General features: G+C 49.7%; 2 protein-coding genes across 5 annotated transcripts in view; one reads left to right on the forward strand and one right to left on the reverse strand.

Moving 5' to 3' along the window:
* On the forward strand, positions 1 to 6,147 carry LOC142854141 (E3 ubiquitin-protein ligase TRIM15-like). The gene is made up of 7 exons (XM_075979299.1): positions 1 to 638; positions 958 to 1,053; positions 2,755 to 2,985; positions 3,860 to 3,882; positions 4,632 to 4,747; positions 5,129 to 5,161; positions 6,016 to 6,147. The coding sequence occupies exons 1-7, from the start codon at positions 273 to 275 to the stop codon at positions 6,027 to 6,029; spliced, it is 879 nt and encodes a 292-aa protein (XP_075835414.1). The 5' UTR covers positions 1 to 272; the 3' UTR covers positions 6,030 to 6,147.
* Trim26 (tripartite motif containing 26) overlaps positions 4,577 to 22,369 on the reverse strand; it is a 25,118-nt gene continuing 7,325 nt past the window's right edge. For 2 of the 4 annotated variants that reach the window (XM_075979234.1, XM_075979235.1), the window contains exons 3-10: positions 16,380 to 16,888; positions 16,187 to 16,282; positions 14,944 to 15,174; positions 13,019 to 13,036; positions 11,352 to 11,374; positions 10,638 to 10,753; positions 10,395 to 10,427; positions 4,577 to 10,067 (exon numbers count right to left, since the gene is read on the reverse strand). In XM_075979234.1, the coding sequence (XP_075835349.1) occupies positions 9,385 to 10,067; positions 10,395 to 10,427; positions 10,638 to 10,753; positions 11,352 to 11,374; positions 13,019 to 13,036; positions 14,944 to 15,174; positions 16,187 to 16,282; positions 16,380 to 16,888 (1,709 nt within the window). In that variant the 3' untranslated portion in view covers positions 4,577 to 9,384. The remainder of the gene's footprint in view (positions 10,068 to 10,394; positions 10,428 to 10,637; positions 10,754 to 11,351; positions 11,375 to 13,018; positions 13,037 to 14,943; positions 15,175 to 16,186; positions 16,283 to 16,379; positions 16,889 to 22,369) is intronic. The other 2 variants (XM_075979238.1, XM_075979236.1) reach the window with 1 other exon arrangement.

Consider the following 22,369-nt stretch of genomic DNA (forward strand, 5'->3'; position numbering starts at 1 on the left):
CTAGGTCTCCTGCCTGCCACTGGGAAACGCTGGGTAGTCAAGACGTCCTGGAGTTTGGACCTGCTTAGCTGCTGGGTGGTGGCCCAGGGTTCTGGGCGTGCCTGAGGCAGAGCAGGTAACTTTGCTGAGCTGACATTCCTGCCTTTCGTTCAGCCTCGGATTCCTCTGCCTCTGTGACAGTGACGCACTTACAAGTGACTCAGTTTCAGGGAAAGGAAATTGGACTGGACAGAAGCTGAAGACTGTGTAGACGGGCAGGGAAAGGCACGGTGATGCCCTCGACCAGGTCCCTGCGGGGACTCCAGCACGTAGTCTGTCCTGCCTGCTCCCGGCCCCTGAAGGATGCGGTGACCATAGCATGCGGACACTCCGTCTGCCTACCTTGCCTCCCGCGCACCCCGATGGGGGCCCAGCTACTGTGCCCGCTCTGTCAAGAGGAAGAAGAGAAGCAAACCCAGGCCGCAGTGACTCCAGTGCCCCTGGGTGCCCTAGGCGAGACCTGCTGCGAGGAGCACGGAGAGAAAATCTATTTCTTCTGCGAGACCGACGCGGAGCTGCTCTGCGTGTTCTGCCGGGAGAGCCCCGCCCACCAGGCGCACACCGTGGGGTTCCTGGACGAAGCCATCCAACCCTACAGGGTAAGGAACTCAGCTGCTGCTTCCAGGCGGGCAGGATGGAGACCTGCCTGCCGAGGGTGGGTGAAGGAAAAGGGATGGAGATTTGCTGTCCAAAGACATCGCTCAGCCCTCCTCTTCGCTCCTGTCTCCCTGCTGGCACACACACTACACGCTTTTCCATTTGAGTGCCACACGGTCCTGTTCCTGACCTAGATCACCGTCTAGGTCAAGGATTCGAATCTCTGCACCTCAGTGGTGAGTCCACAACACAGCACACGGTATTTGCCAGTTGGATTTTTTTCACGGACCCGCTTTCCCTATGCTTTCCTCTCTCTGACAGGATCGTCTCAGGAGTCGGTTAGAAGCTCTGAGGACGGAGCGGGACAAGATAGAGGACAGGAAATGCGAGGAAGATCAGAAGCTCCGAGAGCTCCTGGTAAAGACCACACTTCTGTTCCTTTGCTTTCTTTTGTTTAGGTACAGAATCTCACGTCGTTTAAATTGGCCTGAAATTCACTACTTAGCTGATCTTGCTGTTTCCACCTCCCAGGGGCTGGGATTCCAGTCATGTGTCACCGTACCCTGTTTATGACTAATGGATATCCAGCCGAGGGGGTTGTGCATGCTAGGCACCAACTGAATTACATCCTCAGGCTGCTCCCTTAGGAGTTTCCTTCAAAGACTAAGGAAGTCTGTTACTGGGCTGAGAAAAACTTCAGCATTTTCTAATTCATCGTCCTGCAGCCTCACAAAGGCATCTGGTGTCTCAGGACAAGGAGGCTGGAGGTGGCTCTGATGTTTTTGAAGCCAAGAAATATGTTATTCTTCTCATATACAGGGGAAACCTGAGCTCCTAACATTATGTGGCAAAGTCCAAATTCATGATGAAATGGACTAGAACTTAGGTCTCTTGACCTGTGTCCATGTCTCTCCTGGCCCAGTGTATCCACTGGAAACATCACCTTCACCTGGGACGCCTATGGGGGTGTCCATCAGTGTCTAGGTTCAGGTCATGAGGACAGAAGAAGAATTAGGAAGCTAGATTTCGCTGATTCTCACCATTTCCTTCATGGTGCAGTTATCAAGAGGAAAACACACACTAGGTATTTCTGATACTTTGATCAAAGAGGCAGAGTGTTGAGACAGAAAGCTCTCTTCAGCATCTCTCAAATTCCATCAAAACATGCTTCATAGATGGTAACTGATCACAGTTCTCCTTTGTCTTAATCTTTCTCTATGAGATTACTGTCGTTGGGCTGGATATATAGCTCAGTATGAAGACTGATTGCCTAGAGTCATGGAGCCCTAGGCTCAATCCCTGTATTGAATAAAATGGCAGTTCTGATGAGATTTTAGCACTTGGGTGGTAGAGGTAGGAGGGTCAGAAGCTCAAGGTCATCCTTGACTACGTGATGAATTGAGTTTGAGGCCAGCCTAGGAAATATATCTCAAGAAAAGAAAGATGTTAGGACAGTTACTCCACATGAGTCTAAAGATGTGGTAGGTGTGCTGGTTGGTTTTTTGTTAACTTTACACAAACTAGGGTCATTGAGGAAGAGAGAACCCTTCCTAAGTGAGGAACTGAGGGGAAAAGAAAGCAGTTGAGAAAATGCTTCCATTGCACTGGCTGTACATGGCAAGTCTATGGGACATCTTCTTAATGAAATATTTGATGTTGGAAGGTTCAGCCTACACAGGAACAGGTGGTGCTGGTTAGACAGAAGGCTGAGCATGTCATGGAGAACAAACCAGTAGGCAGCGTTTCTTCACAGCCTCTGTTTCTAGGTCCTTGTTTGAGTTCCTGCCCTGAGTGATGTGGAAGTATAAGATGAAATAAACCCTTTCCTTCTTAATCTAGTTTTTGTCATGTTTTATCACAGTAACAGAGAAGAAAATTAAAAATGATTTTTTTTTAGTCTAGTGTGGCTCTAAGAGTTGAATATGACTTTACAATCCCTGGCTAAGACAACAGCACAGCTCTTATCACCAGCAAGTTCAACTTGAGACCTATCGCTTCCTACCATTGTTATTATTTGAAGAAATGTGTCTTGAAACTGCTTATTCCTTCTTTCTCCTAATAAGTGCACAGATGATCCTTCTGGAGGCCAGTTCTAAGTCCCTCCTCATATCCTCACAGACGCAGATTGAAGGCAAGAAGCAACAGGTAGAAGCCACGTTTGAAAGGCTGAAGCAGGAGCTTGGGGACCAGCAGCACCTCCTGATGACCAGGCTGGAGGGGCTAGAACAGCAGATCTGGAAGGAAAGGGACGAGTACATCACAAAGGTCTCTCAGGAGGTCCACCGCCTGGGTGCCCAGGTTGAGGAGCTGGAGGAGAAGTGTCAGCAACCAGCAAGTGAGCTTCTGCAAGTGAGAGACGCTCCACCATCTTACCACCTGTGGGACAGCAGACAGTTCCACAAGGGTGGTACTGTGCTGCGACTGGGAGGTGATGGAGAAAGGCAGGAAAAGGAAATGGGGATTATCTCACTGAGAAGGGCTGGGGGAGGGTGTGCTTTCTATGGCCCAAAAGACTGGAAATTTCCCAAGGCATGCATGAGGACCTTGTAAAGATGACCAGGATCAGACAATCTTTTTTTTTTTTGTTTTGTTTTTTTTTGTTTTGTTTTTCGAGACAGGGTTTCTCTGTGGTTTTGGAGCCTGTCCTGGAACTAGCTCTTGTAGACCAGGCTGGTCTCGAACTCACAGAGATCCGCCTGCCTCTGCCTCCCGAGTGCTGGGATTAGGATCAGACAATCTTGAGTTTAGTGTCAGCTCTTCCAACTATGTCACTTGGGTGAGTCTCTTAGCTTCTCTAAGCAGGGGGTGATAACAGCGTCCTTTCGTGGAGTTGTAAACCATGTAAAAAATGACCCATGTGTGGTGCTCAGCACAGTGCCCAGCACGCACGAAGAGCTCCATCAATGCCTTTGTGGTGGTGACCACAATTCTGCCCTTCAGTTCCAACCTGGAATCGAGGCTCGTCTCTGCTATCCCTTAATCACGGGAGGCAGCACCCATTTAAGGATGCAGCTGGAACAGATCAGTTAGAGCAAAGGAACTGGGTGCAGAGTCTACACTAGTCAGGAAATATCAAGAGAGGAATGAAATGCATAGCAGGTAATGAAGGGGCTCCAGCACTCTGGGTAGCAACTTTCAGCCGATGTTAAGACAGAAGGACCTAACATTCCCAACAGGAAAGGCCACGTGGAAACTAACTGCATATTTTGTGTTTCTTTTGTAGGATGTCAGACTCAACCAGAGCAGGTAAGGCCCTCTCTAATCCTGCCTTCTTTATACACATCCTGAAGACACTGAAATCCATCTGTTCCCTTGTGGATGGCTACCCAGAAACACACTGTGGCCACTTCTCTCCACTAACAGCTCAAAATCAGTAAACACATGGGGTGAAACTAGGCCTTGTGGCTCATGCCTTTAATCCCAGCACTTGGGAAGCTGAGGTGGAGGGATCATTGTGAGTTTGAGGCAAGCCTGGGTTACAGAGACCCTATCTCAAAGTAACGAAATAAGTGGCTTTAGAATGATCTATGTGTAGGGGCATTCTGTCTGCAAATACGTCTGTTGCATTCTATGTGTAGGGGCATTTTGTCTGCATACCGTGTACGTGTCTGGTGCCAGAGGAAACGAGGAGGCTGGCAGATCCCCTAAAGCTAGAATTGTTGTGAGCCACCCTGTAGATGCTGGGCACCAAACTCAGCTGTTTGGCATGTCCAGCTCCAAGAAGTTAACATTAATCCATGAGATTACTGATGTTTTAGTACCTAAGGCCATTTGAAAGTGTCTCCAAATGTGCTTCTCAAAGAATGTCAGAACCGGGTCGAGAAGGACGCAGTGAGTCTTACAGTGTGATGGGGAGCTGAGGGGAGATTGGCTAAGTCACATAGCCAATGAGTAATGAGAACTGAAATGAACAAGAGCCAGGGCTTTTCACACACACAAATAAAATGAAGTACTTTATTTGTAGAATTTAAGTTTGATTTCCAACTTGTTTGCAGGTATGAGACAAAGACTTTTGTGAGTCCAGAGGCCATTTCCTCTGATCTTGCTAAGAAGATCCGAAACCTCCACAGGAAAATACTTGGCCTCCCAAAGATGATGAGGACATTCTCAGGTAAAGGGAATCTTCTACCCTTCCATCTGTCTCTATCTTTCCCCATCTTCAAAACCTGGTTCAAATCACCAAGCAGGCCTGTAATGTTAGCACCAGGGAGACTGAGGCAGGAGGATCTCAAGTTTCAGGCCAGCCTGGACTACACAGTGAAACTCAAACAAAAATCAGCAAATAACTTGGGTTAAGCATCTTTCCTCCCCCAGAACTTCCCACAAGACCCCGCTCTACTGAGGGAGTAAGGATAGAGACACTAGGCCGAGAATCCAGGAAAATGAGGCAATTTCTCTCCTGTCCTTGCCCTCACACGGTAGCCAGGACACCCTCCCCTTGGAAGTACTTGTAAGAGATAGCAAGTCTCACAGATCTTTCTTCTTTCCTCAGAAAACTTGATGCACCATTTGGAAACAGATTCAGGTAATCAGCAAGGGCTGGGGAGGGGGCTCTACCCCACTTATCCATTGCACCCACGACCACACACAGCAATGAAATGTGCTCACTGGACCCTGACTGCTGGGGTCTCGGGACTATTAAGCCTTTTCTCTCCACCATGAAATGTAAACAATAACAATCTACACTACGAATCCACGAGGATTAAATAAATTAATGTGTACAAAGAGCTCAGCACAGTACTGGGCACAGTGATTGATGAATGTTGCCAGTTACCTATATAGTCATTCAAAATATGTACAAAGCCCCGAGTTTTGCCTAGAATTATGCTACAATCGCCATAAATTTGAACTAATATTGTATAATTTTTAAAAACCAGCATTTTGCTGGGGGTGGTGGCACACGGCTACAATCCCAGAACTAGAGGCAATCAGATTGACTGCTACAAGTTCGAGGTCAGCCTGAGCTTCTGAGTTAGTTCCAGGCCAGCCTTAGCTACTGACACTCTTTCTGGGGATGGGGTGGGCTCTAGGGCTGTACTAACTTTCTACTAGAACTTGCTTGCCTAGAATGCATAAAGTCCCAGTACCACAAAAAAGGTGCTGAGAGGGGAGAGGAACAAAAATAACATTAACTTTCAAATTGGAGCTTAACTGTTCCCACATGCACCTGCCTGCTCTTACATTGATCTCTACTTCTTAACTTAGTGTAGAAACGCCATCCAGACACCTGGTTAAAATACAGGCTCTTGTTTGGGTGGCCTATGGTGGGGCTCAAGATTCAGTGTTTTTTACGAGGTCCCAGGCACTGCACTGTAGCCTGGCCACCTTACTTTAGTAAGAAGCAAATTCTCAGGCAGAGATATGACATCTGTCCTCCAGAAATAGAAGTCTAAGAAGCAGGCAGCATGGACGATACTCCATCCTGGAAGTGCGTGTGTGAGGTCACTCTGAACCCTCAGACCACAAACCCGAGCCTGAATGTCAGCTGCACCACAGGAGTGGGCGCCGAGATGGCCAGGATGTGGGCGAGCAGGCCCTAGATACCAAGGACAGTGACTGAATGCTCTTGAGGCTCTTGCTCCAGCTGGCCAGCACCCACCTGTCCTGAACCGGGGGACACAGCTGTCCTTCACTGTGCAGACATGGCCTTGAACTACCTTGGAAACATCCCATACCAGAGCACCAATGGTCCTCTCTATTCCTACCTCACCTGGAAAACAAGTTCCTGCCTGACTTTGAATGACCGAGGTGGAGTCAGGAAGTGTGGCCGAGATACCAGCAGCCTGGAACCCAGCTCTGTCGCTAGCCTTCAAAAATGGGATTAGAATTTATTGTCTTGGAGTCTTGTACAGAGGTTTTTAATCTGTGTTGAGTACACTCGGCTTCCTGCAGTCCTATTCGAGTGAAGAGCAAGAGGCAGGCAAGGAAGGCTACACCCTAGACACCAGTAAGCTATGAGTCAACGGATCCAGAAGGGGAAAAAACAAAAACCTGTAAAAGCTTCAAAGTGATCAGTATAGGGAAGCCAGGACTCTGTTTGGCTTGCGTTAATTTATAGTGGCTTTTGGACACAAAAATTGGATATGCTTCGGGGCCGCATCAACTCTGGGTGGACCCCAAAGCCCTTTCAGGTCATTTGTACAGGTCTTCAATGTCTTAATAAAGTATGTACCCACAGGCCTATGTGTTTTGTGTCTAACATATCTATTGTGACAACTCTGAGCTAGACAGGCAAGAGTCTACAGTTCTGATGGTCACGGCCTCTGAACGATCCTCTGTTAAATGACTGGTTCCCAGGGTGGCATGTCTTTAGGTCACTGGGCTGTGCTCTGGAAGGGGACTATGGAAGCCTGGTTCACTGTCTCCCAACTGATGAGATGTGACTTTGTCAAGCATGCCTGCTAGGATATGTTGATGATAGACGCCAAAAGCGCTGAGACCGGTGATCATGGACTGCACCTTCGGAACTCTGAGCCAAGATAAACCTTTTTCTAGGTTGCCTCAGATGCCTGTAAAACAATTTTTCCTTTCCCTAGGTGCAGCAGCGTATAAGCCTTTAAATCTCACCCAGAGTCTGAGGCCAGCCATGTCTACATAGTGAGTTCCAGGCTATGGAGGGTTACATATTGAGATCCTGTCCAGTCCCTTTAATTTTATGTATGTATATAAGTTCCATGTGTGTGTGCACGCACGCGTGTGAGCATTCAAATGTACCATTCAGAGTGTAACGTGCTAGTACATGGAGTAAAGATACAGAAACGGGCCACTGAGAAAGATCACGAGGCAGAGTGCCCCATGGGAATGCTGAACGACAGACAGGAGCTTAAGGCAGTGAAGCAATCCTCTGACATTCTGAAGGAAAACTATTTTGAATAATCCTATAGTGAATCCCTCCAGTGTACAAGTGAGACAGTTCCAGATACTGAAGATTTAAAAAAAAAAAATTCAACTTCCACACTCACCTCAGGAAGTTTTAGATAATGTGTGAACAAAACACAGTAAACGGGGAGAGGAAACACAGGGCCCAGAACCAGGACCATGGCTGGGGATCAGCTGAGGAAGAGCTTGCCTAAGATGCATGAGACCCTGGGTTCAGTCCCCTGCACTGTATAAACTAGGCATAGTGGCACCTACCTGAAACCTCAGAATTTAGAAGATAGAGGCTGTAAGATTAAGGACCATCTTGAGCCACCTAAGGAGACTGTGGCTAGCCTGGGCTAGAGGCCTTGGGGGGAAAATCCCAGAACTTCCCAGTCTAATAACTAAAGGGGATCTAAAAAGCTGTGCACAGAGGGGGCGATCAATGGCTCAGGTTCAAGGTCACTTCAGAGGCATCAAGATAAAGCTGGAGACAGCACCTGAGGACTGTCTTGATTTCTGACCACCATTGAAAAGAACTTGTAGCTTATTTAGTCATAAAGACACAAGAAATGAATTAAGAGGAAGAGAAGATGATTAATTCCAGGAAGTAAAAGGTGGCGAGGGAGCCACCGGGCGTTACTCGTGGCTCAGGCAGCAGGTGATACAAAGTGTTCCGTCTTGAGACAGCGGTGACTCTGCGGTCACCAAGACTGAGTGTCTGGGAGCAGTCTCTCAAGAGCAAAGAGGAGCTGAACAGTTGGACAGGAAGAGGAAATGTGGAATGTTTAAGGATAAAAAGAGGGGCATCGTGTTGGCTAACTGTGGACGGTGGTGACTGAACAAAGGTGCTGGTGTTGGTTCAGCAGGGGACACGGCACGCACGCCCCTCACAGTAAGACCCCTCACAGTAGATTCCTCGTGATCCTGTCTTCCCTCTCCAGTCCAGCTCCTAAGACAGTGACTCTGGACACTACTTGGTGCCAGCAACAGACTTAAAGCTGTCCAGAGACACTAGCTGGAGACCCCGAGGCAGGAGTAGTTCTGACCTCAGTGTTCGTAGATCACTGATCAAGAGCGAGATGTTGGGATTGCTGTGGGAACTCCCTTCACAAGGACGACTCTGCAGAGGTAATTTATTAACCACAGTTGCTGCCTGAGTCACGGTACCTAGATGCTTTCGGAGACACAGATGGCCTGGGGAGTCCCACCTGCTCAGCTCTGGGTTTGGAGGCCATGAGCTCTGCTAACTACACCAGGGGATGATCCACCAGCACTCAGGACACAAACTCACACAGCCTTGGAAACTTGAGTGGGTCTGGACAACGTTCATTCTCTTTTCTTCAGATACTTAACTCTAGTGGGGTAGGAAAAGTGAGGTTAAGAAGCCAGGGAAGGTAGGCAAGAACGGTTTGGGAAGAGGAACCTCAAGTTTGAGGACAGCAAAAAGGTTTCAGATGTCACTCAATACCTAGTAGCACTGGACAACTGAACCAGAAAATGATGCTGATGCTGCCCCCACTCAACAGAGAACAGAGTCAAGACAAATGGATGCTCAGGAGGGAGGGGGTCATTTGGTCTTCAGAGCAGGAGATCCCAGAGGAAATGGGCAGGGGGGTGAGAAGTTAGAACAAGAAATACAGACGGAGTGACAGGGCTGAGAGAGCGTGGCCATGGCAGTGGGGACATGGGTGCGAATGGACGTGATGCCCCTCAACTCTCCTCCTCCTCCTGCTCAGGCCAAGAAAGTTCCTCCATCACACAGCTTTGGGATCCCACAGAAAGGAAGCTTCCAGAGGTATGGGATCCAGGCAACCTTCTTCATCTCAAGAGTCCTTGAATCTCAGAGAACTGCAGATTCTGTTGTGTAGCCTAGGCAGATTCTGGAATTCAGGGTCTCAGCGTGAGGCGTGTTCCTGGCCACTTGAGCCACAGGAAGGGAACCAGACGCCGGGTGAAGGTGGCCGTGAAGGTGTAAATGAGTTCCTGTGACTCTGCATTGGTGAACGTCACGGTGCCCCCTTCATAATCCAGGGCAATGCCCACTCTCCGGGGCCGCAGCACTGGGAAGAGCTGGGCCTCGGGGCTCGTGTTGGCCCAGATGCCTGAGGAGGAGAGCCGAAGGGCCCACACACCATCCTCTGGCCGCAGGGACAGGTCCCCTTTCCTCTTCATAGAGTCTTTGGCCACTCCCACCATGCAGCTTTCCAGAACTTCCTCCTCCTCTTCCTCTTCCTCCTCCTCTTCCTCCCCTAGTGATTCCTCATCCTCATCTGTTTCCCAGTCTTCATATCCATCCCCATAGCCAGCCTCCTCATCTTCTTCCTCCTCTTCCCCTTCTTCTTCTTCTTCCCCCTCCTCCTCATCCTCTGACCAGCCTTCCCGTTCCAACTCCACTTCCCAGTACACCTTGCCCCAGGTGAAGCCCTTGCTGCCCAACACCCCTGGCTCACAGTCAAACTGTTGGGGGTGCAGGCAATCACTCTGGTACTGGCTGGTATAGGTCACACACTTCCAGTCTTGTGAGAGCTGCAGGTACCCGCTAGCCGACTGTGGGTCCAGGGTGACACTCACTGTGGGAAAGGGAGGAAGGAATAGTGTCAATGGCGGGCTGGGAAGGGGCAACCACTGTCCACAGTGTCAGCGCTGCCTCGCTGCACAACCCGAAGAGTACTGTGAAGGGTGTCCCCTAGAGGCACTCAGCACGCACCTCTGGCCTTACACTTCCACAGCTGTTCAAGGACCACGTGGTCAGGTAGAGGAGAAGGACTAGAAGTAGGACCTGTGATGTCAAAGCACCACCAATACTGTAGACTACACAGTAACCAGAAATGCAAGGCACGGCACCTTTGGGCGATACCAGAGGGGATTCCACAGCGGGGAGTGTTTTGTATACTCACCCGTCTTATACTCCAAGTCTCTCAGCAGCTTGCCTAAGGAGGAAAAGGAAGATAGAAATAAGCTGCAGACTAGCAAACTCATGAACCTATTTCTTACTTGGTATTAATTACTGGACAGGGTTCCACTGGAGAGCCCAAAGAGAGAAGATACAGATGCTAGAGCTCCTTGGAAGGATGAGATGGGAGAATATGGACGTGAGAAGCCAGGAAACCTCCAAGCCTGGTGCTGTCCCCAGTGCTTACCCTGGAACTGCCTCAGGCCTCGCTGCAGAGAGAGAAGTTTATCTGAGAATTCTCCTGCCTTCCTCCTAACCATGTGAGGGATGGCTTTCCCAATCCAGAACTTCTTCCGTGGGTACCTGAAAACATGGCAGACAACAACCTGGTCATTTGGCTCTTCTTGCTACTCTGTCAGTGCCTGTGACAATTATAAAGCAAGCAGGAAAGTCTTGATTATCCCTAATCAAGAGACAGAAAAGCTGGTTAAAGACAAAACCAGGACATAAGGCCACCAGCAGATCCCACAAGTGAGCACTCTGTCTACAGAGCCATGCTTGGACTCTCCCGCTGGGCTTCAGGTGAAGACAGTGAGCCTAGTCGGATGGGGAAAGAACAGCCTCTAGGCTTCAAAGGCTACACTTTCTTTCTTTTTTAAGATTTATTTTATTTATTATGTATACAGTGCTCTGTCTGCATGCTTTCCTGCAGTCAGAAGAGGGCACCAGATTTCATTACAGATGGTTGGGAGTCAGTATGTGGTTGCTGGGAATTGAACTCAGGACCCCTGGAGGAACAGTCAATGCTTTTAACCTCTGAGCCATTTCTCCAACCCCAAGACTACGCTTTCTTACAGGCTGTGGGATGAAACAAGGGCTGCCTTGCCTATCACTCCCCATCATTTACACGGACCATGGCCACAGAAACAGGAGAGTAACAATGGGCAAAGGAAACTCTTACCTGTTGGCAAAGTCCTTGCTGTCCTGCAAAGGAAGAAAATGCAAGCACCAAAGTGAATTAAGTAGAACTGCATCCATAAGTCAACACCATATAGCAGGCAGGCACACAACAGCACACAAAATATACATGGCTTCCTCCCCTAGGGAGCCGACAGTCAAGAGGGGCTGGAGAGATGGCTCAGTGGTTAAGAGCACTGGCTGCTCTTCCAGAGGATCCAGGTTCGATTCTCAGCACCCACATGCAGCTCACTACCATCTACAACTCCAGGTTCAGGGAACCCAATGCCTTCTTCTGGCTTCCACAGGCACCAAGCATACAAGTGTGTACAGACATACACTGATGTAAAAACACCCATACACACATAATAAAATAAAATGAGCAACAACAAGGGCAGAAATAACCAGAGGTGGCAAGTGACCTGGCTCCAAGGAGACACTCCAGCTAAGGTTTGAAGAATGATAAAGTACTGGCCAGGTGCAGACTGATAAGAAATGGGAAAGGATTCAGAGAGGAGGCAGGGCCAGATCACAGCAGGCAGGATGAGGTGACGGTGGCGAATTTTACTCTACGCACACTGGGATAAACGGCAACTATCCCTAGCACCCATCCCCCTCCCCGTTTTTAAACGTGTGTGTGTGTGTGTGTGTGTGTGTGTGTGTGTGTGAGAGAGAGAGAGAGAGAGAGAGAGAGAGAGAGAGAGAGAGATACCGCAATGTATGTATGTGGAGGTCAAAGGACAACTTGGGGGAGTCGGTCTCCTTCCACCATGTGGGTTCTGTGGGTTGATCGCAGGTGACCAGGCTTGGTAGCAAGTGCCTTTACCTGCTAAGCCATGTTATATGTCCTTTCTCTTCTTTGTAATACTAAACTCCTTAAGTTCTGGCATATGTGACCAGTGAAGAAACTACATTTCCCACATTCCCTACAATGAAGTCTGGTCATATGACTAAGTCCCAATGGGACGCGGGGGGGGGGGGGGGAGGGGGGGGGAGACCAAGACTTCTTGCTCTTTAAAAAAAAAAATCGCTTTCTAGTTCCTTTCCTCTCATTGGCTGAACTTTGAACAGCGATTGCACGGCTGAGAATAATACCCCAAGACTAGACAGCGGCAAATAAACCAAGTCTTGGACGACCTCATGGATGTCTCTAGACTCACCCCTCTGAACTGCTACGAAGACAGAAAGGAACTTCTCTATACAAGCGATTGGGCAGCAGCTAGCAGAGACCCTAGGTGGCCAGTCAGTTGGCTGCTCCTTGGCAAGTGGTGGTAGGAGGTGATGGGAACAGGGGAGGTCACCCTGGTGGCCGCTGTGGAACAGGGAGCTGGAGACGGCAGCAGGGGACACAAGAGAGAAGCTGGGCATCCCATGACTGTTCTAGAGCAACCCAGTGGATATGCTGGCCGAGGATCACTAAGGACAGGCACCTTGTGCAGGAGGAAGACGGTGATGCTGTCTGCATGAGGGGAGACACGCAGGACAGCGCGGGTGGGAACATCTCGTGAGATGTTGCTTTGCTGAGCCTGAAGCCTCCACCGTTCTCTGTGTTGATTGATTTTCACCTTCCTTTCACTCCACAAACCTTTGCTAAGTGATTCCTTGTGCCAGGCAAGCACTGATCTTATAAGTATGAAGTGAAGTAGCAATAAAAAAAAGAGACATCCCTACCTGTGTAGAGCAGGCATCCTAGCAGAGGAAAGCCGACAAGAGAAGAAGAAAAAAATCAACACAAAAATATATATAACATCATATTGTGTTAGTGACAGGTTCTAGGGGAGTCAGAGAGTGAAGGGGGATGGGCAGAGGGCAGGCTGGCTTCTCGGGGAGGTACAATTTGGAAAACAAATGCAATCGTCAAACTGTGGCGGTTAAGGACTTGTTCCAGAAGGTTGAGGGGCTCTGCTCCGGGGAAACCCAAATACAGACAAAATCTGCTAACACCAGCATCCTGTGCTGTGTTCTTAAACAGAAACCCCTATGTTCCCTCCTCAGCACTCTCAACCATGGGAGTTTCGGGGGCAGAGCCCCGAGGTACACCCTAGGGTGGATCAGGGGAAATACTCTCTAGACAGACACCCTGGTGACACACTCCAGCACACTCAGCTGCTCCACTCACAACTCATATTTACACACCACACATGGACGGGCTGCTGGGAGCCTGGTGTGCTCCTGAGTGGAACAAGGGAAAGGAGGCAAGTGACCTAGAGTCTAAAGAAATCTAGAGAAGAGGCAATGCCTATCTTAGGTACACAGGAAGGAGACAGGGGAACCTGGGACAAAGAGACAAAGTACAAAGCCTGGGGGCCGGATACCCTGGCTAAATTGGACCTCATTTCTAATCTGCCCCAGGGCTTGGACTAGCCAGCCCTTTTACCTGAGGCTCAGTGTGCCACAAAGAGAGGCCTCCTGTTTTTGCAGCCTGTGTTAGGGACTGGCGTCACTGTCTCTCGCCCCCGGCTACTGATGTGCCTTGCCGTTGGCCTGGAATCCAGTTTCCTAGAGACCTTTGTGTGTCTCCGCTGGCGGAAAGGGTCATTACCTCAAACCACAGAGTCAGAGGAACCGAGCAGATGGCCCCTTTCCTGGCTTATAAGGGAAGGAGGAAGAGGTGTACCAGTGCAATCTGACAGGCTGCTCTCCCTGCGTGTCCTGAGGCACCTCTCATACCTGTCAATCTGTTCTCTAGGAGGATGCCCCAGTGTCCACAAGAAACCTCCCATCTATCTTCCTTCTTCACCTGGCCTCCCGTGGAGGATCCTGGCAGCCACAGCTCAACCTTGTCTCATCTCCAGAGCCATATAAGACATCTACCACTAAGTACCTACCTCAGCCACATCTATAATCCCAGCACTCAGAAGGCTGAGACAGGAAGACTGATGTGGGATTACCTCTGTATGCTATTAATATGTTTTATTACCATTGGTTATTAAAGAAGCTGATTTGGCCAATGGTTTAGCAGAGTAAAGACAGGCAGGAAATCTGAACAGAGATTTAGAGAGAAAGCAGACAAAGTCAGGGAGACTCCACATAGCTGCTGAAAGAGAAAGATGCCAGCCGCCAGATGACAGGCCACAGTCTCGTGGCAATGCACAGATTGATAGAAATGGGTTAATTTAAGATGTAAGAGTTAGCTAAAAATATGCCTAAATGATTGGTCAAACAGTGCTGTAATTAATATTGTTTCTGTGTTATTATTTGGGTCTGGGCAGCTGGGAAACAAATGAGCAGTCTCTGCCTACAGAGGATTTCCTTTAATTTCAGGACAGATTCTAGGAAATAGTAAGACAGTCTCAAAAACACTGTCTTGTTACAAGGCGGACTTGGTGGAAGGAAGATGATAACAGAGACCTTCAGTTCTAAGACACTTTAAGGTTTCTTAGACACTTTTTGTAGATGATGATGATTTTCTAAAGTGATACCAGGTCAGTGTTTAAGCTCGTGTGGGGTAGACAAGGAGGATAAGACTACCATACCCATTTATTTATTTTAGACAGTAAAACTGAGGACCCAGGAGGAGGAATTTCCTCAAAAGCCAGGTAAGAGTGGCAGCCCAGGCCCTACCCTGTCTCCCACTCGGGCCCTGGCCCTCTCACCTGCATTAGCTCCGCAGCAGGCTGCCGTGCCTTGCCCTCCAGCTCGGAGATGACAAGAGTCAACCGGCCAAGCTCACTGACGCCCCGGGTCTTGAACTTCTCTCTGCCCTCAGTGAGGAGCTGCTCCAGGGTGGCCAGCTGGTCTAGCAGGTGCTGCTCCCGCTTCTTTAGAAACTGGTGGCCTTGCTTAAACTCCGCCACGATGTACTGCCTCTGCTCCTGCAGCTTCGTCTGCAAGGGCAAGGGGTGGGTATGTGTGTGTCATAGGAACTGGGGCCCACTCGATCCTCTGGGGACTCCTAGTCCTTGAGTAGAAAGTCACGGGGTGCTCCTGCTCTACTCTCTTCTCCTTACCACTTATCAATCAGCCTATTTCCTCCACTGCTCTCAAAGCCAACCCTGCCTGACGGCTGTCACAGCCTGTTCTAGCTGACCAGCGTGTCCTGGAGCAAAAGGTAGCCAGTGTGTCCCACTGATGACACTTCACCCTTCTAGATAGTATCCAAATGCCTCCCTCTTTCAGGAAGCTCTGCGAGGGATGACGTCTATGCTCTATCTTTTCCCCTCCAGCATCTCTCCTACTCTGTACACACTACCTGCACCTATCCCTCCCATGTGGGGCTGGACTGCGAGTCCAGGGACCAAGTCCTGTCCTGTGGCTGGAGTCTCCCTGAGTCCTCAGTCCCTCTTGGTAGATGAGGTGTCCAAGCACACCAGGTCCTAGAGGTCCTTTGTGGACTTGAGTTCTCTCTACCTTTACTCTCTCTTCACGGCCTGACCACACACTGCTAGGCCTGACCCCAGAACCCCTCCACTGCCCATTTTCCCAACACACACACTCCCCCAGGACTGGACCCGCCTATCAGCTGTCCCTCCAGACCTGTCTAAGCAAGAACACACAATATGCTACCTACCAGTCTTCCATACTGTCCTAGACAGCCTCAGTCAGGGCTGCTCAGACCATCCTTGTCCCTTTCCTCTGCCCTGAAGCTGGCACCCCCTCCCAAACACCCCTAGCTGCTTCTCTACTCAGGAAATCACATCTTCACCCTTACAGCACCAAGTCAGGTTCCTCAGCTCCTGCAGGGTCAGGGCAGGCCAACCTTCCCCGTATTTGTGCTAGCTCCAGCTGGCCTGAAGCCAGCCTAGCACCCATACTTTCAAAGCACTCCTAGAAACACTTCCCACCTTCCTGGTCCCTCCCTGGAACACGCATCGCCTCTCAGCCATGACTTCCACGTACCAGCGCAGCCAGAATATCAGCTTCTCCCTTGGCCTGAAAGCCCTGAATTTTTTCTCTGTCTCTCCTTAGGGTGTTCAGGTGGTTCAGGATTTTCTCCTGGGGAAAGACAAGCAGTGGAGAGAGATTAGTGCCCTGAGCTGTGGCAGGCAGGACACCAGACAGAACGGCCCTCGTCTCAGGCCTGGGGACTCACTCTGTGAGGCAGGGCAGCCTTCTCCACCAGGACGGCCGTGTGGGGTCTGTGCTCGCGGGACTCGCGGCACATCACACACAGCAGCTTGCCGTCGTCTTCACAGTAGTAGTGCAGCTTTTCCTGGTGCCGCTCACACAGCTTCATGTCCTGCGGCTCTCGGGCCAGCTCTCCCGGCTGCCTGCCAGAGTCCACCTTCAGCCGCTCAATGTTCTCCACCAGACTGGCGAGCTGCCACACGGGCCGGATGTTCTCCTTCTTGAAGGGCTTCTTGCAGAGCGGACAGACTGGGCGGCTCCCGGATATGGGGCGGATATCACCTGTGCAGCTGCGGCAGAAGACATGGCCACAGTCGATGGTCACCGGGTCCCGCAGATAATCCAGGCAGATGGAGCAGGTCACCTCCTCCTCCAGGCTCCTCAAGGGGGCAGAGGCTGCCATTGTGCCCTTAGCTTGGGGGCGGGGCGATCTCTGTTCCCTGGTAGGGGGTTTGTCTTCCTCAGAGACCAGACCTGAAATCAAGAGCAGACTCAGCAAAAGGAGAAGAGAGGCACCCTTCCCAGGATTGTCCAAGCTGAGATCACAAGGGAGCCAGGAAGGGAGGAATCCTCTGTGGCCGTTCTGGGCTGTGCAGGCAAGGCCTTTCTAGGGACACAGAAGCTCAGCCTTCACAGCTTCAGCCTTCTTCCTACCCCTGTGACAACCGAAGTCATTTGAGTATTCTGAACCTCAGTTTATCCATAAAATGGAAAGAGAGAGAGAGGCCGACCGGGGATTCTAAGCAGGCGATACAGAAGAATTCTGTTGGGAACACTAAGCATAGGTCTGGTTCCTAGAAGGAAGTCAGGGAGAGAACCCAGATGCCTGGCTCCTCGGTCCTCTGGATGAATCCTAGGAGCGGAAGCTGGAAGTGGCACCAGGAAGGCAGGGTCCTGCCTCGCTTATGGTACACAATGCCCGTGCTGGGCAGGGAAGCTGGAAGGGGCACCAGGAAGGCAGGGTCCTGCCTCACTTATGGTACACAATGCCCGTGCTGGGCAGGGAAGCTGGAAGTGGCACCAGGAAGGCAGGGTCCTGCCTCGCTTATGGTACACAATGTCAGTGCTGGGCAGGGAAGCTGGAAGTGGCACCAGGAAGGCAGGGTCCTGCCTCGCTTATGGTACACAATGCCCGTGCTGGGCAGGGAAGCTGGAAGGGGCACCAGGAAGGCAGGGTCCTGCCTCGCTTATGGTACACAATGCCCGTGCTGGGCAGGGAAGCTGGAAGGGGCACCAGGAAGGCAGGGTCCTGCCTCGCTTATGGTACACAATGTCGATGCTGGGCAGGGAAGCTGGCTCTGCTACGGACACAGGTTTTACAGCGCTGGGACAGCGACGCCAGCACTAATGGGTACAGCGAGAGCATCAACAGAGCTCGGCAGACTTTACAGAGCTCAGAGATGGTAAACACACAGACATACACAGACATAATAACTGCAGCCCACATGGCCCACGGAGACAATGCAATGTTGATTCCCTAGGGATCTGGTGTGAAGACACATAAGCGTGCTCCGCAGGGGACAGAACTATACAAACATAAGGATTATACTGCGGAGAATATGAACCAAAACACCCTGGTTTAGACCTGTGTGGCTCTTTAAAAAAATATAATAAATTAAAAAAAGTACATACCAACTTGAAATGAAATTCAACTGGCAAATTAAGATGGATCAAGTCCCCAGAATGTTAGCAGAAATGTTAACGGTGTTAACGGTGTCTGAGCTAATCCCTTGGTTTGCTTTTGAGGGCCGACCAGTGTTCTCAGTTTAACACACTGCAGCAGGCTTGACAATAGAAAAGGAAATGGAACTGTGGGGCTCCCAACGCCTTTTCTGGCCACTTATAGAATGGCCTGGAAGTTTAAAAGCCAGGCCAGCTTTCTGTTATTTTTGTTTGTTTGCTGGAGAGAAGGGGGTAGCTCTAAGGACAGAATTTACAATTTCCTAGGAAGATCTCAGCTACGAGTTCTCTTTTTCACATAAAATATGACGCCCTCAGCACGAGAGCCCACATTAAACCAGTTCACGCTGGGCCCAGTGGGTCTTTAGATCTTTTAAGCTGAATGAAAACTAAGCTGTCCATTATAGTTAACACCGCAGGGCTTACAGATCACTGGGAAATCGCTGCAGAAGGGTTAACAGAATCAGACACTGAGACGTAGCCAAGACAGCACCTGATTAGTATTGTTTAGAATCAGTGAGGCCCCCTTGGGGCTTCAGGGGAGTGGGGACACAATAAGAACTCAGCAGCTGCGCTATAACAACCCAAACATCACCAGACGTCAAGGCCATTAGGTGACCTGTTTGGGGCAGTCCCTACAATGCCACAGTGAATTATTTCCTATGGCCTCACTTTAGGAGAGACCCAGTGCTTGGTTACCTTAACCAAGCAACCAAACCGGTCATCACTAAACAGGAACAATCTGGCACAGGCTGGTGAGCACCATCACCTGGGGCTGGAGAGGCGCCTCAGTTGTTAAAAACCTTGCTGCTCTTCTGGAGGTCCAGGTTCGATATTCCTAGCACCCATATGGCAGCTCACAACAGTGTGTTGCTCCAGTTCCAGGGAATGTGACAACCTGCCTCTCCAGACATATGGTGTGCCAACAAAATTACAGGCAAAATAACAAACACACAGGAAATAAAGTTAAGTGAAAACAAACACTATCATCCATGAAGCTTTCTTGCCAAAAATATATTTGACTTCAGTGACCGTAATCAAGCCTTCAGATTTAACTTTCAGTTTATAGAAAACACAGGCAATTTTGAAAAACGCTGCACTAAGTTATCACAGAGAAGGTGCTACTAACACCAGGTTAAACCACACCACGGGGAAACATCAGACAAATCCAGAACTGGGGCATCCACAGATCCACTGGTCTTTTAAAAAGACCAGGGTAGAGACAGCGAGATGGCGTGGAGGTAAAGGCATCTGCTGCCAAGACTGACAACTAGGATCCCCAAGATAAAAGGGAGGAGCCCATTCCTGCGAGCTGTGCACAAAGAGAGAGAGAGAGAGAGAGAGAGAGAGAGAAATAAAAACTAAAAAAGATCACAGTAACAGCAAGCAAGCACAAAAGATAAACCTAGCCTGGAATCTGGCTTCAAAACAGTTATAACAACCCTTCAGGGACTATCAAGAAAGATTTAAATGGAAATAATCTCAATGGCACTTAGTGATAGTTTCACAGTATAGTTTAGGAAAACCTCTGCTTTCCAGCAATAGATGCTACAATATTTAGAGTTTCGTAACTACAACTCACATCGAAATGGTTTCATAAAACTATACAAAAAATTGGGGGGAACAAAGGTTACGGCTTTCTGTTGCATTAAAACGGCCTGTAACCACCAGAATTGTTGAAACCAGAGTACTGAAAACCTAACCAATGCTCTACTGAACTAATGCTTGGGTCAGAACAACCAAAATCCATGCTAACTGTTCAGTCCTGTTTCTAGGTCACCATAACCTGAGAGGCCAACCCCACTGACTGACTACAAAAGACTCCTCTTTGTGTTCTATGTAAGACACGAGGTATAAACTCAAAAACGTGAATTATCCAGGTCAAAGTTCAGGTTCTAGAATCCTATAACTAGGTGACCAACAATTTGGGGGCAATGGAATCCGCCATTTAAATGTGCTATTTCACACACACAGGCTTGGCCCTGTTAACCACTATGCCAAAGAGCTCAGAGCTAGGAGGCAGTCCCAGTGCCAAAACTTAGGCCCGATCCACGCCACTTCCTTACCCCAGCACACCGTGAACCGGGGCCCAAGAGCAGCTCCTCTGATCGACAGCCAGAGGAGCTCAGCTATGCAGAAGGCTTGGTAAACTGAGCAGAGCTGACGACAGGAAAGGCGCGTGCATTCTTCAGATCTGGCTGAAAGCACGCTGGACTTCACTACAGGCTGGCTCGAGCACTCCTGCTAAGACAGCACTTTTTGCTTTTCAGTGACGGAAGGAGCTCAAGCTTGCATAATTAAGGAAAAAAATGCTGGGGGAGAGGGGAAGAGGGGAGGAAGGGAGGAGAGCCCGAGGAAGACCACACCCATTCCCATATTTTATTCTGTCAGGTCAAATGCAAACCACCCTTCACAAAATCTTGTGCTCGTTTGACGAGGCAGAATCTCGGCACTCATGCTGGCCTTGAATGCGCTCTCCTGCTTTTGCCTCCTGAGAACTGGGATCACAGCCGTGTGCCTCTGCTGGGATTCTAAAAATACCTTTCTCAGGTAACTACGTTCCCCCATTTTATCATATACACCTCGACCGTGTTCTCTCTGATCACCTCCACAATAAGATGCAAACATTATCCTCCCCTCCATGTCTGGCTCCAGACAGACAGAAACCATAGAAAGCTAGAGTCACTAAAATCACCTTAAGTGAGCGGCGCACATCTTGTTTTTCATTGGCCATCTGGCACAACCTAGTGTCACCTGGAAGACGGAGCCTCAGTTGGAGAACTGCCTAAATGAGACACGTGGGCACGTCTGTGAGGCACAGCTTTAATTGTTTACTGATAGAGGAGGGCACAGCACTCTGCGGACAATGTTTCTCCTAGGCACAGTCTGAGGCTGCGCATAAGTGAGTGAGCTAATAGGTACTGTTCCTTTAAATTCTTGCATTCCTGCACCGACTTCCCTCGATGATGGAGCATGACCTGGAAATTTAAGCTGAAATAAATTCTTTCCTCAAGTTGCTGTGGTTAGACTGTTTTACCACAGCAGCAGAAAAGCAAATTAGGAAAGTTCGCCACCACTCCCTGCTCAAAGGAGAGTTCTGAATCCACAGGAAGCTACGGCCTATTACCTTGTGCCTGAAGCCATATGCACCCCTGCTCCTGGAGCACCGGATCTCCAGCCCCTCCAGTGAGTCAGGAATCAGCTACAGTTCCACAGAAGCAAGGAGATGCCACAAAAAAAAGGCCTGCACCTTTTACTCTCCGTCCACCGCTGAGTCTCCCTCTGGCCCTTTACAAAGCCGAGGCTCTCATAAATATCGAACCTGCTACACAGAGGTGGGGGGTAGAAGGGGGGAGGGGGGACCACTGTCATTTCTGGCAACGCAGTGTGGATCCTGGGCCCGATTCTCGGCTGTGAGAATCACTGAGTTGCACACACTCTGAAGAAGTGTTACTGTGAAGGTCCACACCTCCCAGGCAGACGCTTTTGCTCTTGCTCCCACCCCTGCCCTGGCCCCGTTTGGAAGGGAATGCATCCAAGCTCCGGCCCCACACTTCTTCACAGCCACAATTTTTGCACTAGGTGCTAAATCCCTCTCCCCCACCTGTGGTTTCTTCTGCCCCACACCTAGCACCTGACTTCCTGCTTCCTCAAACTCCTCTGAGCCAGAGAGCTCCTAGAAGACAATGAACCCCCAGGTGCGGAATATAGTACCCAGAGAGGCGAGTAGAGGTCTGACACTCAGGGATTCTTTCAGTTACCCCAGCAGTTCCTCAAACACGTCCCCGGGTTTCCCAACAGGAGTCCCTTTTTCCTGTCATCCCAGAATACTTAGCTAAAGGCTCCATGCACTGCGAGACCCCACTTACACGTTCACAGGGTACAGTTAAGGCCTATTTCTCAATCTAAATTAAGTAAATTTTTCCAGAGGTAAACATCAGCTAGCTATCTCTAACAAACCCGGAGAGGTTAGACTTCAGGGCAAAAAAGCAATTGATCTGGCTATGTGAACCCGAGAAATGGCTACACCCCCCACCCCCGGCTACCAAACGTGATGTTCCCCAATATTATAGCCCTAGTCACAGCTCGGGGCTGGATACCAGGCTGCCCTGGGAATCCTGGGGACCACAGTCCAAACAGCAATGGTGTTTTGAGGGCAGTGAAAGCCACCAGGGCAAGGAGCTGACCAGGTTCACCACAGCGGAAACACGCACAGGGCTCAGATGCAGCTGCCAGCTGAGAGGTTAACGAGACAAAGGTTTAAAACACCCAGGT

Source organism: Microtus pennsylvanicus, chromosome 7, assembly GCF_037038515.1.
Source record: "Microtus pennsylvanicus isolate mMicPen1 chromosome 7, mMicPen1.hap1, whole genome shotgun sequence".
Taxonomy (NCBI): Eukaryota; Metazoa; Chordata; class Mammalia; order Rodentia; family Cricetidae; genus Microtus; species Microtus pennsylvanicus.

What these genes read in the sequence shown, in the direction of transcription:
- LOC142854141 (XM_075979299.1), top strand. Translation starts at nt 273, where the DNA reads ATGCCCTCGACCAGGTCCCTGCGGGGACTCCAGCACGTAGTCTGTCCT. An exon ending in AAGCCATCCAACCCTACAGG is followed by an intron (nt 639 to 957) that starts GTAAGGAACTCA and finishes TCTCTCTGACAG; the next exon opens with GATCGTCTCAGGAGTCGGTT. An exon ending in GTCAGACTCAACCAGAGCAG is followed by an intron (nt 3,883 to 4,631) that starts GTAAGGCCCTCT and finishes ACTTGTTTGCAG; the next exon opens with GTATGAGACAAAGACTTTTG.